A 15,464-nucleotide genomic window follows, 5' to 3' on the forward strand; every position below is an offset into this window, starting at 1 on the left:
TCGAATTAAGTGAAATACAAATACCACTTCTAAAAAGCGGAAAATATACTTCATATCTTTTGTCCATAAAGCTTCAAAGGTGATCGCCTGCTAAAACAGATGTAACGTTAAAAAAGCCGGATTCCCCAGATTAGCAGAACACGTAATAGGCTGCTAGATTACGATATGATAGGTAATTACTGGATTGCGAAAGGATAGTTTCCAACGTTATGGTGGGTTATATTTACTGTGATGAAATATTTGATATGGGCGCCAATGCGGTGTGAGCGGAACCAAGCAATCTGTTACCTAAATTATATTCACTGATACTTTCGTGAAAACATATTTCTCACTCCATATAACTACTGGGCGCGAAGCGCAACAAAATTTCTGGGCTTTACTTGACTTTTATGAATATTAAAAGTTGGTACTCCGTGAAAACAGCCCCGAAATTCCTCAGGCTATCTTTCGTATTGGAGATTAAAGTACTTCTACTTGACAAACTGAAAATAGTGAAAAGTAAGTAAGTAGATCTCAAAATATTACGAAGTAGAAGTATAGAAAATCAGATCTACTTGAGTAAGTACCAGAATTAGAGGAAAACTACTTTAGTGCTTCCAAAAAGTAGAAGTACTTCGTTACTATGACCACCTCTGATGTTTGTGCGGCGTAGCCTATACACCGAATCATGATATGCGTAGTGCCTACACACGATATGTGGCATATGCAATATGCATGCCAGGAGCGCATGATGTGCCATGTGCGTATGCCGCTGGATCGCCGCATAGATATGTAGCCCACCAGGCCTACTGGACGAAAGCAGGTTATGGAAACGGTGTATTACTGTATTGAGTGACGTGGAGCCTTTGCCTTACGATATGGCTATGTGTTGGTCGGCGGGTCTGACTATAGATAACTAAGGTAAACCGGCCCATGAGTCCATGACTGAACCCACGACACCCGATCAAGAAGCCAGACACTCCACCATTACGCCGTCCTGTCGGTCAAAACGACTTAAGTGAAGTCCTTCCAGGTTATGGAAACGGTGTATTACTGTATTGAGTGACGTGGAGCCTTTACCTTTCGATATGGCTATGTGTTGGTCGGCGGGTCTGACTATAGATAACTAAGGTAAACCGGTTTACCTTAGTTATCTATAGTCTGATCCGGCCCATGACTGAACCCACGACCTACCCGATCAAGAAGCCGGACACTCCACCATTACGCCGTCCTGTCGGTCAAAACGACTTAAGTGAAGTCCTTCCATAAAACTGCCACCTTGGCTTATAAATATAGTAACAAAATGGAAGAATGTGCCTAGCCTCGTGAATCTATGCTTATTGCTTATTGATTGTTCGCCGTGGGTTAAAGGTGACTCTGTCTTCGGATCAGTCAATGCGGTCCGGATCTGATTGCCTCATTCTCATCTTATTCCGTAGCAAGCATTGAGGCAGAAAGTGTGCCGAATATAATTGTGGATACACGCGTTGTAACAGGGAGGGTAATTGCTTACCTCGTTTGACCGTAGTGTCCGTAGAAGGTGATCAATCGCTGTACAAATTTCGCAATTCACTTGAATCTCTGGAGCTCCGCAGTTCACAATTATGGAAGATAGTTTGGGAGCAGGAGATATTGCAGCCTCAAAGGTATGTATAATATCTATATCCAAGAGCTTCTGTATATGTATACAGATTATGATTAAGTAGATTAACTCTTATGTTGCTGTAGAATATTTGCGATATGAAGGTTGTTGGTCGTCTGATATATTAGGCATTAGACTTGGCTATCCGACTATCATCGGGCATGCTGGCCACATTCAAGTCAAAATACAAACAATTTCTATACTGAATCAATACCGGTACTAGGTGAGTAGTTACCAATGGCAATTACCATAGCCCTTTATTTTACCGGACCACGACGTGACATATCGATCTAGCCTTCCGACACATGCCACCTTTTTTATCACCTGTCCTTTTATATTATTTTCCTTTACTTTTCATTCAGTGTGCATGCCTCCTTTTTCATATCGCCTAGGCCAGGTGGGTGTCTGTTATCGAAGACTACTCTAAGTCGTTTCGACACCTTCCTATCTTTCACTGTATCACAGTCTTGTGGTGTATTGAAATAATGAAATTATTAGCAATAAATTGAATCGAATTGAAATTGGTTATATTTGATAATTCATGACCAACCTATGCGGTAATTGGATAGCCATAGCCAGGGAAGGAATTGGGCATTACATTAATCTCAATGTAGCCTATAATGAAGGAGATTAGACAACAATACGATATGAATATAATGTGATTATGAATATCAATATGTTTGTAAATTGTATGACTGACCTTGATGAGGTAACCTGTTCAGGTCACACATCACACCTATATCATGAAACGGGCTGGCCAATTTATATGTATGCTTTCAACAGTAAATTGCAAATTACAGCATCAACTTTAATTTGTGGCCAGACTGGAAATGGTACCTACCGTAATTTTCCATGTATAATGCGCAAAATTTTCACGATTTTTTGCCCTAAAATCGGGGGTTGCGTATTATACATGGCAACATGGCGATTGAAAAAATCTCCCTCGATAAAAAACTTGAAATCACACCTTTCTTCATGTTTGTTTCCGATCGCGCATCACCTCTAGCCATTGTGCCCGTAATTCGTATTATAGAGTGTAACGAGCTGCCAAATAGAGAAGCATGTTGCCAATTAACGGAAAGCCTGTTGCCAATTAACTAGAATCGTCTGCAAAGCACGCGATCTGTTGCTGAGATAGTTCGCCGTTTGTACGCGAGCGAAATTAGGTCGCTGATTGCTACAAGCATGCACGACAATCCTTGCTAATTCATCGCGTCTACGATAGGTCGACAATCGCATAAACAAGAGGCCATGTGCACAATATATAATCGCTTGCGTAATCAGTCGCATCTCCAACAGGACTGGTGCGCCCGACATAACTGTTGGCTTGAGCAATCACATCTGTAATTGTAATAGGCCTCGTACGCAAGATGTCGTGTGTCGCTAGCCTGAACTGTCGCGTCGCCTGCCTCGCAGGCTTCGGCTACTATCTACTCTCGTTTGGAGACAATGCACTTATTGTATTATGATTAGCGATGGTGATGTCATGATTGTTGAACAATGACATCGCAAAACAGACAACATCATATATTAAAACACAGCTATTCATGTACTGCGAATGCAGGGTGCGTACTATACACGGGTACAGGCTTTTTCACAAAAATTACATGCTATTTTAAGGGTGCGTATCATACATGGGGGCGTACTATACTTGGAAAATTACGGTACTTGTTTTCCGGACGAGTTGCATGTGAAAGAAGGGTTTCTTGCATAGAATAATGAAGTAATTTGACGTAAAGTTGCGTGTGACATTGCCACCAATTCCACTCTATAGATTTGTGGTAATAACATGAAGTTACATAAAAATAGCATTATGTTGTAGCTTGTAGCATACCGGTACGAACTGGGCTTCAGGAAATGATAAGAAAAAGTCAAAGTTCTTTCGAATAGTGTAGAAACAATTTTTTGACAATCCCTCACAGGTAAATATAATATACCAGAAATATCCAGGAAATAAAAGCTCCTCGTTTTCCCTATCAAAAGCATACGATGCTGGATCAAAGTTTCCTTTTGATTTCACCAATCGTCACTTCTTGGTATAGGCTACTAACCATGATCTTCATCAATGCTCAAGTTAATGCTGTTTCTATTCTCTAGAGAAATTTACAGTAGGCCTACTAGTTGAATTGTTTCGAGTGTACCACCACCGAAAGCTACTTAGCTAGCAACTATTCTATGTTCCTGGGAATATGAGAAGCCATAACCCTTCTCCATCTCTGTGGTTTTCTTGGTGGCCAATAATTGTTTGGAAATGTCATGGAATCATATGATGAGATCGAATAAGTCATGTTATTCCTACTTATTTCGGAAATAATGTGCACCTGCATCAGCTCTCATTATTTTCATATCTGACCTGGAAAACTCCAATCAAATTTATATATATCATTTAATGGAATTCTACCTGACATTTCAGAATGGATCTTTGAAGAGCTCGTTGCGTGGTTGGCGTGAGATAATAGTGGTGTGTTCGAAATTGCTCAAATGGAAAAAACCATTCTATCCTGCCATTGTAGTTGGACTTGTTACACTCAAGTTCCTGTAAGTATAGCGCCTCTTCTACATTGCGATATTGATCCCATACCATACTACATGGTGACGATGCTCTCAATTTAAAATCGCTTATGGTTTTATGTTCTTGCAGGATGATCTACTGGTTGGATCCATCTGTGTTGACGGCACTGTCCATGTCAGTGATGGTTATTTGCATACTGGACTATGTCGTGCCTCTTGCTATGCCAATGGTTTATCCTGAAACAAATTGGTGAGAAACAGTTCAAATTTAATTATCGATCGGCTATCTTTGCTGTGCTGCTTTTGTGGCCGATTGGAACACCATCTTACAAATACAGTTTGTGGGATAAATGTCAATGATATAGCCGACTTTAAGAAATATGCATATGTGGGCTGGGCAGAGCTATTCAAATCTGCTGTTATCTATATTGAGTTTATCTCTTTAAATGGTAATGTTAGTCCACATCCTTTCATACCTAGCTAGAATTACCTCGTCAATGAGACTCTTTGTGCCTAGAGAGTATAGTGGGGCATCAACCTGAGCCGGATTGGATATCCGGCTGGATTTTCTCGTTTTTGGCCAGAACCGGATCAGTACTTTTTACTGTGAATAGGAAAGTCTTGCCCTCTTCCACCATCGAATTATTAGTTGAAATGAAACGTTCATGGAAAGGTCGATCCGCTCCGCACTACTAGAGAGCCTTGAAATGTCGTTTTACTGTGTAATTTCGCACATCTTTATGTAACAAAAGGCTACAGCCTACTAATTGCAACTAAACGCAAGTGTATACTTACTATACTATTAGGGCTGGGCACAATGATTAGAGTACTCGAATCTGAATCGAGTATTAATTTTAAATATCCGAGTCGAGTAGTAGTAGAAGAAGATTTTTTTCAAGTAATGAAATTACGCGCTCCTCGCCACTGAAAGGTAATGTATTGACGAGAGTTATAGTTTTGATACTGTTTTCCACTGTGGAGGCCCTGAAACCTCAATTGGCCGCATCGCAACATACGAAACATAGTGAAAATAACGCATGTCATGATCATCCCACAACATTGTCACTAAGTGCAATGAAATCGGTATGTGATTGTGATTGATAACAAACAAGCATTCTATTCTGTGTGGTGGCATAAAAGGTACTCATTTGATCCTTGACATGTTACATTCTGTTATGACGTCATAATGAGTGATACTCCACTCGAAGCATTTATGTGATTCAGAATCGAATCACTCAGGTACTCGATTTTTCCCACCCCTATATACTATACATATTCTAGGCAATGACATTTCTGTAAATGATGTCTGAAAACCAGCATTATATATCAAAGGCTCTATCACAGTTTTCAATTGTCAAAAACATCGTTGGTTAGAAGAAGTGTAACCAACATGATGTTGTTTTACGTCTTTCAAAGGGGCGAGTTCAAACTAAAAGGTCATTTTGTTATGTATGAGAGAGAGAGGGAGGGATAAGAGGTTGTCCGAGTGCATCTGTGCTTTGCTCAGTGATCGTTACTGGTTTCACTGGCCAGGTTCTTCCTGTGTATGACGAACCCTCAACAAGTTCCCCAGGGTCACTTGCTGAAGATCAGTCTGGTGCTCATTTCAATCACCCCTGTAACCTTCATATTCGTTATATAAGAGTATGCATACCAGTAATCAATATATTATATTGTAATCACGGTAAATTACTCTGTCAGCAGTCTCAATGTTGAGGTATCAGCTGCCATCAAATTCTGCTAAATCAGTGATGTCAAGCAGGTCTTCTGGGCATGGTCTTTAGCTGGTGGTGTTTAACGTAACAATGCTCAATGGTCTGCATAAAAATATGATTTAACATAACATAACATGGTTGGGTTATATTTTCATCTGAACAAGTCACACACAATGTACAATGCGATAAGACACAATGCACAATTGCGATGTCATGAACAGATAGGAGGATGTAGAACGACACGCATCAGTAGCGATCCTTTACTCTAACATCCACCTCGGCCTAGAGTGCCCGATGTCACAGTTCTTTTTTCGATGTTGATCTCTTTGAAGCCGCGGCCCTTTCTACTAGTTCTTTTTCCATTCATTGTGAGTGCTTTCTTTCGTCGGGTCTTTTTCTGGGCTTTTTTGTCGCCGTAAGAACGGCAACGGCAGGGGAAGAGGAGCCCAGATAAACCTCCGACGGGAATCGAACGCGATTCGCCTGCGTGCTGGGCGCTTATCGTAACCACTACACTATCTCCCCTGCCATCAGATTCAGATTTCCATCAGAATAAACTGAATCTTGAAGATGCTTACACGATAGTGTAGCAATCTTCATGATAATAGGCATGTTGTCATGTTGTGAGTAATTGCGCATGTCAACTTTGTATAGAGAACCGTGTTTATCTTGAAGCTTCCTGCATATTGTATCAACACAAATGGTAACAAATCAATGTAGAGTGGGATGGCTCACGATAGTGACAGTGTTTTTCTTTGTGTATTTCATAATGATTAATCACAGTCAGCGTGATTGGGTATATGGATGGAGGGTTGACGCAAGTCACGAAATACAATCTCCATTCACATGTCGAGATGAATTTACTCATATATAATACAATGTAGAAAACGCCAGATAACAGGGTATTGTTAAATCTGCATAGAAACTGCTTGAATATTTGAACTGTTTTGCGTAATATCAAGAGTCTGGATATTTATCTTCGACTTTGTTGACGATCCTATGAACCCATCATTGAAGTAGGCATACTTGCTCATTAATGGAACGGCACATTTTTCTAATACTGTGATGCCGGTGCAAAGACTCTACTCTAGCGGAAATACACCAAAATATAACTTGATCAGTAAAAATGAGTAGTTTTTGGTCGCAAGTCCAAGCAAATGGGTTGGGCTGCAATGCAGGAAAGCCATCGAGGGCGGAATCTTCAGCCAAATTACTGGCAACCTACACCTGGAAAAAGCCGAATTTCCAGGGCTGGTCAAGACTATGCAAGTAGCAGCAGAAATAATGATTTTAAACTTACTAGTGCAGTGATAATTCTTTGAACAGTACTTTTGGACTATTCATCCAAAATTAGTATTTTCAGTAGCCAGCGACCAATATTCTTCTTGTGTAGCTGTGTCTGTGAATCAAGATGTGTGATAAGTTGGTGCCGGGTCTAAAATGCTTGATAGTTACAAGATTTGTGAAGTATATATATATATAAACGGGTACCATTTTTTTGATATTCGTAATTGTTCACGTAGAAGAACCTGAGCAGTCACGTTTAAGATAGAGAGAGATAATTTTATTTGTCAGGTCAGCGTAGATCATCGAAAGATACAGGCCAAGGAACAGGTTTCATAACTCAAAAAATGTTGAATTCCCCTCTTACCACCTGATTGTTCGTGTTTAATCGACTGCTATGAAGTGTACGGTCTCTGCCTTTCTCCAAGTAACAGTTGTGTTTCCGTATACCCATTGCAGGAGCGATGAAAAAGAGAAGGTCTACGTTGAAGCATGCAACGACATTGTGGACGCCAAGGCATTTCTATCGACCTCCCTTTCCACGGTCGTGGGCCTTAAGGAGAAGAATCCTTGGCTGTACATGGCTGCCATTACCGTTTGCTTCAGCACTCTTGCTTGGTTGGGCAACCAAATGCACAACCTTCTCTTGACGTACTTCATCTGTAAGTGTTTCGAACTTTTATGTAGAAGAATCACGATTGTGCGCTTGTGAGTGTTACGGTTTCTCAATACCAACTGTGGTGAAATTAGACGCCCAAGAAGTCGGGAAATGTCAGGGTTGTAATGACTAGAGTCGCGATTTTCTGATGACTCGCCTTGAATCGGGTCATTTTCTCAAAATACGGAAATGACTCGGGCGAGGAAGACCGACATTTCATTATAATTTTGAAGAATAGTACTGTACAGTTACCACACTATTGGGATTTCGTCTATTGGTAGCGGTACTTGAAAACGGGGCCAGAAACTGTTGAAAGTGAGAAAAATTAGTATATTATATCGATATCACCAACCACAGTTATAAAATGTGGGTTAAACGAGACTTCAACTGGAAACTGAGCAGTCAACGCAATGACTTGGACTCAGACTCGGATTCGACCTTCTGCTTGCTGACTAGGACTCGGACTTGTCTCGGTGGTGAATTGAAAATGACTCGACTTGACTCGAGTCAAAACTGTAAAAGTGAGATTGACTTGTGACTTGTTCACAACCCTGTTGACCGCAACGAAAATGATACATAAAGTCAGTAAATTCTATATTATCGAACCCCCTCGTATTTTTCGGCTGGCTACACGCCTGTCCTCGTATGTCGTATCAAGAAATCTTTTAAGTAGCAAATTCTTGGTGGCACACCCAGGCACTTTCAATTCGGTAGCGGCCAAATTGATATTTGAAGCTGTCCAGTGTCCATGCTACACAGCTGAATCGAATGTATGAACCGGAAAGACGAATCGGCATTTTGGTGGGGATAAGTCTTCCATTTTTATTCCATTTATTTTAAACATTTCGTTATCTTGATATGATATGCAAATCTCAAAACAACTATCGGCTGTCATTTTCGGTATCACATTGTTATTAGTTGTCATTTGATAATTGCTTCACTGACAAAATACGAGTCATATTGCCTTTGAGGATGTATCCAATTGTAAATTTGTGCTAGCAGTTGCACCTATTTTCACCAAATAACAATTTCCACACACTATGGTTTCAGCTGTGAAACAGGCAACTGTCGGTTAGTGTTGTGTAGATGGAGAATATTTGTCCAAAGAATATAACCGATAGAGTGAGAAGTGACGCTGTCACCTTTGTCCAGTCCATGTTTCATCTATTGCAAACCTTGAATTCAATATTTAAACTTTGCCTCTACTATGTCTTTTAGGTCTGATCGTACTCACCTTGCCCGGGTTGAAAGAGTATGGAGTTCTGGATACGGTGATAAGCAAAGTCAATAAAATAATCAAGAAGGAAAAGGAACAATAACTTGACGCCTTTCCTCATCATTTCCGTGTTTTTTCACCCTTCCGTTGTGTGATCATATCACTTGCACCATCTTGAGTGTATACATTATACAACATTTCACTTCGAGATTAGAGACATAATAATAGGCTACCATGCGTCCAAAACTTGTATTTGTAGAAATATTCAACGTATATCGTGTGCTTGTCTAAATTTAATGTGATAGTCTGGACGTATGCCTACAGTGCGAACAATGCTAAAAAATATGTTGCCCAGAGCCATGAAGAGAGAATTAGATATCGTACCAAGATTGTAAATTTAACCAACTGGCGTGGCCTCCATACATCTAGGCATTGCCAGAAATCGTGGGCATGAACACTGAACAGTCATTGACATTCCTGTGAACATGCATTCCGTCTGTGGCTGCATTTCCCGCATGACCAATACGTGTGTTGCTTCGGCTGTGCTCGAGTTCTTCAACGATAATCAAGGAAAAGATTTTCCAACACTGTGAGCACCGGGTATCTTGCCATTTACGCGCCAGACGGTGAAATGAATATTAGGACAGGAATTGACCGATCAACATTGCGTACGAACTGAGTATCCAACTATTATGTTTCTCTGGATGAGGTTGGTCTGCAACCTTTTTTGAACATCTTGATTTGACTATTGTGACAGCCATGTTTGTGGAAAGTATGTCCAGTTGATTTGTGTTCTTGTCACAAGTCGACAGCATTTGGTTCGTAGGTAAACGAGTGTTGCATTCCATTTGTCTCTGAAATGAGCCAGTCACCTATCAAATAAGCTGGATTATCGCACACTGTGGAATGAAGCGCTCATGGTGGTGGAACATTTGGACCATTTATTGATCATGCAGCGTCGTGTTAAGTGTTTATGTACTGTTTCGTGGAATAAACTGACGACGGCAACCGCACATCCTTATAGTTTGATACCGTGGATCAGGGCTTCACGAAGTTGGGTGTAAATTAGGTCTGATGGTATTAGCATTGCCCGGATTGATAGCGTATGGAATTGTGAATGACGCCATGCGAAAGTGCAGAATAGGCGGCCAGGGTAGCGAAGGAACGGTAACTTGATGGCGCTCCCCACCGTTTCTGTGTTATTTTCGCCGTTTACAAACTTGAGGGTACAGCATAGCACCTTATGATAAGTGACACCATAGTGTCCTATATGGTGTCGACACAAGCAAATCGCACGGTTCAATGAAATTGTATCACGTCACAGTTTCCATTTGGCTACAGGCAATTTGACGGTGATTTTTGAGCAGCTTGCCGAGCATTAAATTTGACGAATCGGGTATCAATCGAAAGCTGACTCTGCACTGATTACGAAAATATAAATTTTATTCCGCTCGCGGCTCTGGAGCCCCCACAATCAGCCCCCAATTATCCATTGTCGAGTAGATTGGCAGTGTGACGCAGCAATGCTGTCTGGCGAAACGAGAGACTAGCTCAAGAGCAAGGATGCGGCCGAGCGACGAGAGTGGGATCAGCTGACGTCGCGGCAATAGCGATTTGCAAACGCGCCACAGAGAAACGATGCGCTGTTGATACTTTTTCTATGCGTTTCGGTACAAGCGAGCACACACCAGCGTTTCCTTGACTTGTAAGGGTAAAACTGCGTCCACAAAATGTATTAGGGCCCTACCAATCTTCGCGCAATATCCTTCAGCTGATAAAGATATGTAGGCTACGTCTAAGTAGTCTACATTGGATATGTCAGATTATTATGATATCGATTGCCTTAGCCCGCTTGTTGCGTAGGGCTCCAGAGACACGTCGCGCTGTTGATGGCGGGTGTCGATACTTTCTATAGTCGCTTTTATGGTTAAGTGTGAGCAAGGAGCATTGAGCATGAGCAATGAGCATACATTACAAGCTTTTATTTGATCCGTAAGGGTAGAACTTGGTCCGCGAATGCAGCAGGTAAAATGTTGATTGTTGAATAAAGTTTAACAGGAGTGTCGAATTAAACTGGTATCGCTGTCCGGATTCAATCCGTTACTAGAAAGCTTGCGGGCCATACCTGCCAAATGATTCCAAAATGTTACCACCAAATTCATACATGTTTTTCACTGGAATATATCTGATATCACTATAAACGTTGACGTTGGAATTTGGTTTAGCATTTTTCTATCACCAAATAGTTTTTTTGAATGCCGGGGACCTTTTGCGTCAAAAGTAATACAGTGGTATCACAGATATTTGAATTATATTCAGTCTGTAGCCTGTATATATATTGCTAATGTAACCTACGTAAAACGGATTTGCAGTATTTTTTTCGCATCTGTGAATAACTGAATGTCCATTGTCCATTCGGCCCAACAGAGTTTGCACTTTTTCGCCTTCTCGGAATTTGGCAAGGTCACCGACGTGGTGCTTATGGGGACTAGAGTGAAAACTCAACACTGTAGTTGTATTACTACAATATGATATATTTACATTATCTAAATTTGCTGTCTTGAGTGAATCTTATTACTTGAAAGTATATTTTTCTTACTAGAAATATCTCTAACAGCTGAAGGATTGCGCGAAAATTGGTAGAAACCAAATACATTCTGTGGACCCAGTTCTACCATTACAAGTCAAGGAAAGGCTGGTTTGTGCTCGCTTTTAGCGAAGCGCATAGAAAAAGTATCAACAGCGCCACGCATCTCTGGAGCCCTACGCAACAAGCGGGCTAAGGCAATCGATATCATAATAATCTGACATATCCAATGTAGACTACTTAGACGTAGCCTACATATCTCTATCAGCTGAAGGATATTGCGCGAAAATTGGTAGGGCCCTAATATATTCCGTGGACCCAGTTCTACCCTTACAAGTCAAGGAAAGGGTTGTGTGTGCTCGCTTGTACCGAAACGCATAGAAAAAGTATCAACAGCGCAGCGTTTTTCTGTGGCGCGTTTGCACATTGCTATTGCCGCGACGTCAGCTGATCCCACTCTCGCCGCTCGGCCGCATCCTTGCTCTTGAGCTAGTCTCTCGTTTCGCCAGACATCATCGTTGCGTCACACTGCCAATCTACTCGACAATGAATAATTTGGGGCAGATTGTGGGGGTTCCAGGGCCATGAGCGGAATAAAATTTATATTTTCGCAAGCAGTACAGCGTCAGCTTTCGATTGATACCCGATTCATCAAATTTAATGCTCGGCAAGTCGGTCGAAAATCACCGTCAAATTGCCTGTAGCCAAATGGAAACTGTGACGTGATACAATTTCATTGAACCGTGCGATTTGCTTGTGTCGACACCATATAGGACACTATGGTGACACAATCTGCCTGCGTCGGTACTTCTATTTGTGGAAACGTTCAAAGTATGTTGTTTACTTACATACCTTAGTGTGGTGGTTTGACCCACTTTGAAGGGGCCATGTAGTGTATAACACATGAGTGTAGTCGTGGTATGTAGACTTCCACAAAGGTAAGTAATGATGGGCTGTCAGCGGTCCTGACTATAGTAAATAATTAGGCCCTACTTTCATTCGCTCAAGAGTCTGGACGGGCGATGCGGTACACTACTCAGTCCGATGTAGTGAACAGATAGGAGGGTGTCGAAACGACCAAGTATAATGTCTCTCAGCACACGAGTAATGTCCTTTTTCAGGAAATCGAAAATGTCCTGTATATAGGCTTACCATATTTTGGAAATCTAAAAGGGGGACACTTTTCCTAGGCTTGCAAAACCGGAGAAGAATTCTCAAAAACCGGTGAATTTATCCCACTTTCTGATCGGTTGACTAAAAAAAAAAAAAAAAAAAAGGTCTTCTCTCCGCTCAGAGCTCAAAAATACCGTTTTTCTCTCCGCATTGCTAGGTGGTTGACTAAAAAAAAAAAAAAAAAAGGTCATCTTTCCGCTCAGAGCTCAAATCAATGTTTTTCACTCCGAAATACCCGCCGGCCTTAAAAAGCGGGACGTTTGGCTTGACTGGTCGGGACGCCGGGACAAGACGTCAAAAAGCGGGACGTATGGTAAGCCTACCTATATACATATATATCGTATTGGCTGAACCAAAACACGCCATAACTGACTCGAAATCTGCAACGCGGACGTCCGTGCGGGTCATTCGGGAGTAGGAATGGAAGTGACCACAACAACATTTCTCAGAGAGAGAGATGGTATTCTTTTTTGCCTGCACCATCGAGATACTTTGACGACCGTAAGCACCCCGGTTTGTTTTTCTCCTCGCCATGCTCCATGAATTCTCATCGCGATTATCAGGATGCCAAAGGTCGAGGGTAGGCCTACTCCTGGGCTATTTTTCTTCAGATCACATGAAGTTTCACCATAAGATCCCTGACCTGTCAAAGGCATCAGATATTTTGACTAGACCAGAGGTTCTCAACTGACGGTCCGTGGCAAATTTTCTGCCGGTCCGTCAGATGCAGACCCCTACTAGAATTTTATATCTGAATTCCAAAATGCAAGAAGTTAAATTTATTTGGAAGTTTGGAACGTACCATTTTGTATGTTATCACAAGAGAGTTTGCGGTCTACTTTGGGCGTGCGTTACGATGGTGCAAGTATTATGAAGTAGCCTACAACTCGTTTGGTACAAGTTTCATGTGAAAGCTAGGGAAAATTTTGAACAAACTTTGTTAAATTCCGACTCTATTAAGCGACACTTGGTAGTGAAGGTTATAGCAACTAGCAAAGTCGCATTTCTCTCAATGCATAGGCTACCTAACAATCGCAACCAGGTTATAGTGGTCTTTAACATGACTTCGCGAGTTCCGCCTGTCAAAAACTTCAATGGAACCTTGTATAAATATCTATTATCGAAAAGACATCATTAAATAAAGTTTCTCATATTACATTTCCGTTGTATGCATTTGCCGTAATTAACATCATGGGCGCTGCGAGTGACCCAGCGAATTACAGAGGCATCTCCCTCATGCAGACCGCGGCCAAGCTGTTCGACCGAGTACTGCTCCTTCGCATACGTGAGCAAGTATCTACCAAGCTCCTGAATGTCCAGAATGGATTTCGACCATACCGCGGTACAACAGAGCATATCCTGGCACTGCGCACAATCATTGACACCTGCCGCTCACACAAAAAGAATGTTGTGGCTGTCTTTGTTGACTTTGCGAAAGCCTTCGACTCGGTCTCGCGCCCAGCCATGGCGAAGATCCTCAGATTCTATGGAATTCCTGAGGTGATAAGGTACGCCATTATGGCCCTCTACATTGACACACGAGCGCGAGTCCGAACAGACGACGGTCCAAGCGGAGATTTTACCACTTCGGCTGGCGTGCTTCAAGGTGACACCTTGGCACCATTCTTGTTCGTGATAATCCTTGACTTCGTGCTACGAACGGCCTTCCCGGACAACTCGGACTTCTTTGAATGGCGGCCACGGCAAGGAACGCGTACGACTCGCGAGGCTATCCACGTAGGTATTCTTGCCTACGCGGACGACCTCGTCTTGCTTGCCCCGAATACCGCGTCGGCACAGCGCCTCATCAACCAACTAGAGGCCACCGCCGCTCTTTTTGGCCTCCAGATCAATGCCAAGAAGACTGAGGTTCTGGCCATACCAGCTCTGCCCGAGAACGCGACACCAATTCAACTGGGAGAAGTCAGGCTCAAGAATGTCAAGAGTTTTATATACCTCGGTATTGACGTCGCGGACTCTGGAAAAGCACTGAAGGCGAGGCGAGCAAAGGCCTGGGGCGCGGCAAGACGGCTACATTGCCTCTTCCACTCAAGTGCCTCACCCCAACTCAAGACCCGCATTTTCCGTGCCACTGTCGAGCAGGTTCTTCTTTACGGAATAGAAGCACTCACGCTGACAGAAAAGCTGGCTAAGACACTCAACGCCAACTACGATGCACTCCTCCGCTACGCACTCGGCATCCACCACCCGGAGCACATATCCACCAATGCTCTGCGCAAACTCACAAAAACAGTCCCATGCCGTTTGCTGGCTGCTGAACGACGCTTACGCTTAATCGGTCATCTAGTGCGGCATCAAGACGATCAACCAGCCGCCGCCATCATCAACCACATTCCGACAGAGCCATGGCGCAGCGGTGGCTGGAATAGCACCACATGGCGCTCAACAATAGAGACCGAGCTAGCGCAACGCGGGCTATCGCTCGAAGACGCCCACGACCGCCCACGCTGGAGGCGCTTGATAAGGGGCCAAAACTGATATCTTGATGTTCCTTTGTTTCCTGTTTTCTTTTGCCCTTTTATTTAATTGAAAGCCGATATATATATATATATATCACGGGCAATTTTGGTGTTCGAAGGTTCGCCGGTCCGCAACATCTGCTTTGAAGTTTTACCGATCCGCGAGGTCAAAAAGGTTGAGAACCACTGGATAGACCGGCGACGAAATTGAGATCGACG

General features: G+C 42.5%; 1 protein-coding gene across 1 annotated transcript; it reads left to right on the forward strand.

Annotated features, from left to right (window-relative positions):
- The first annotated feature begins 1,388 nt into the window (after positions 1-1,388).
- Positions 1,389-10,018, forward strand: LOC145457249 (ADP-ribosylation factor-like protein 6-interacting protein 1). Its single transcript, XM_080335434.1, has 5 exons — positions 1,389-1,625; positions 4,035-4,159; positions 4,263-4,382; positions 7,591-7,793; positions 9,008-10,018. Exons 1-5 carry the CDS (start codon positions 1,584-1,586, stop codon positions 9,106-9,108), a joined length of 591 nt encoding a protein of 196 aa, XP_080191560.1. The 5' UTR covers positions 1,389-1,583; the 3' UTR covers positions 9,109-10,018.
- Positions 10,019-15,464: the final 5,446 nt, after the last annotated feature.

This window comes from Botryllus schlosseri, chromosome 15, assembly GCF_051294905.1.
Source record: "Botryllus schlosseri isolate E-star chromosome 15, Bs_hap1, whole genome shotgun sequence".
Lineage (NCBI taxonomy): Eukaryota > Metazoa > Chordata > Ascidiacea > Stolidobranchia > Styelidae > Botryllus > Botryllus schlosseri.

Coding starts and splice junctions, on each gene's coding strand:
- LOC145457249 (XM_080335434.1), top strand. CDS start 1,584: ATGGAAGATAGTTTGGGAGCAGGAGATATTGCAGCCTCAAAG. Junction 1,626..4,034: donor GAGATATTGCAGCCTCAAAG/GTATGTATAATA, acceptor CTGACATTTCAG/AATGGATCTTTGAAGAGCTC. Junction 4,383..7,590: donor GTTTATCCTGAAACAAATTG/GTGAGAAACAGT, acceptor TACCCATTGCAG/GAGCGATGAAAAAGAGAAGG.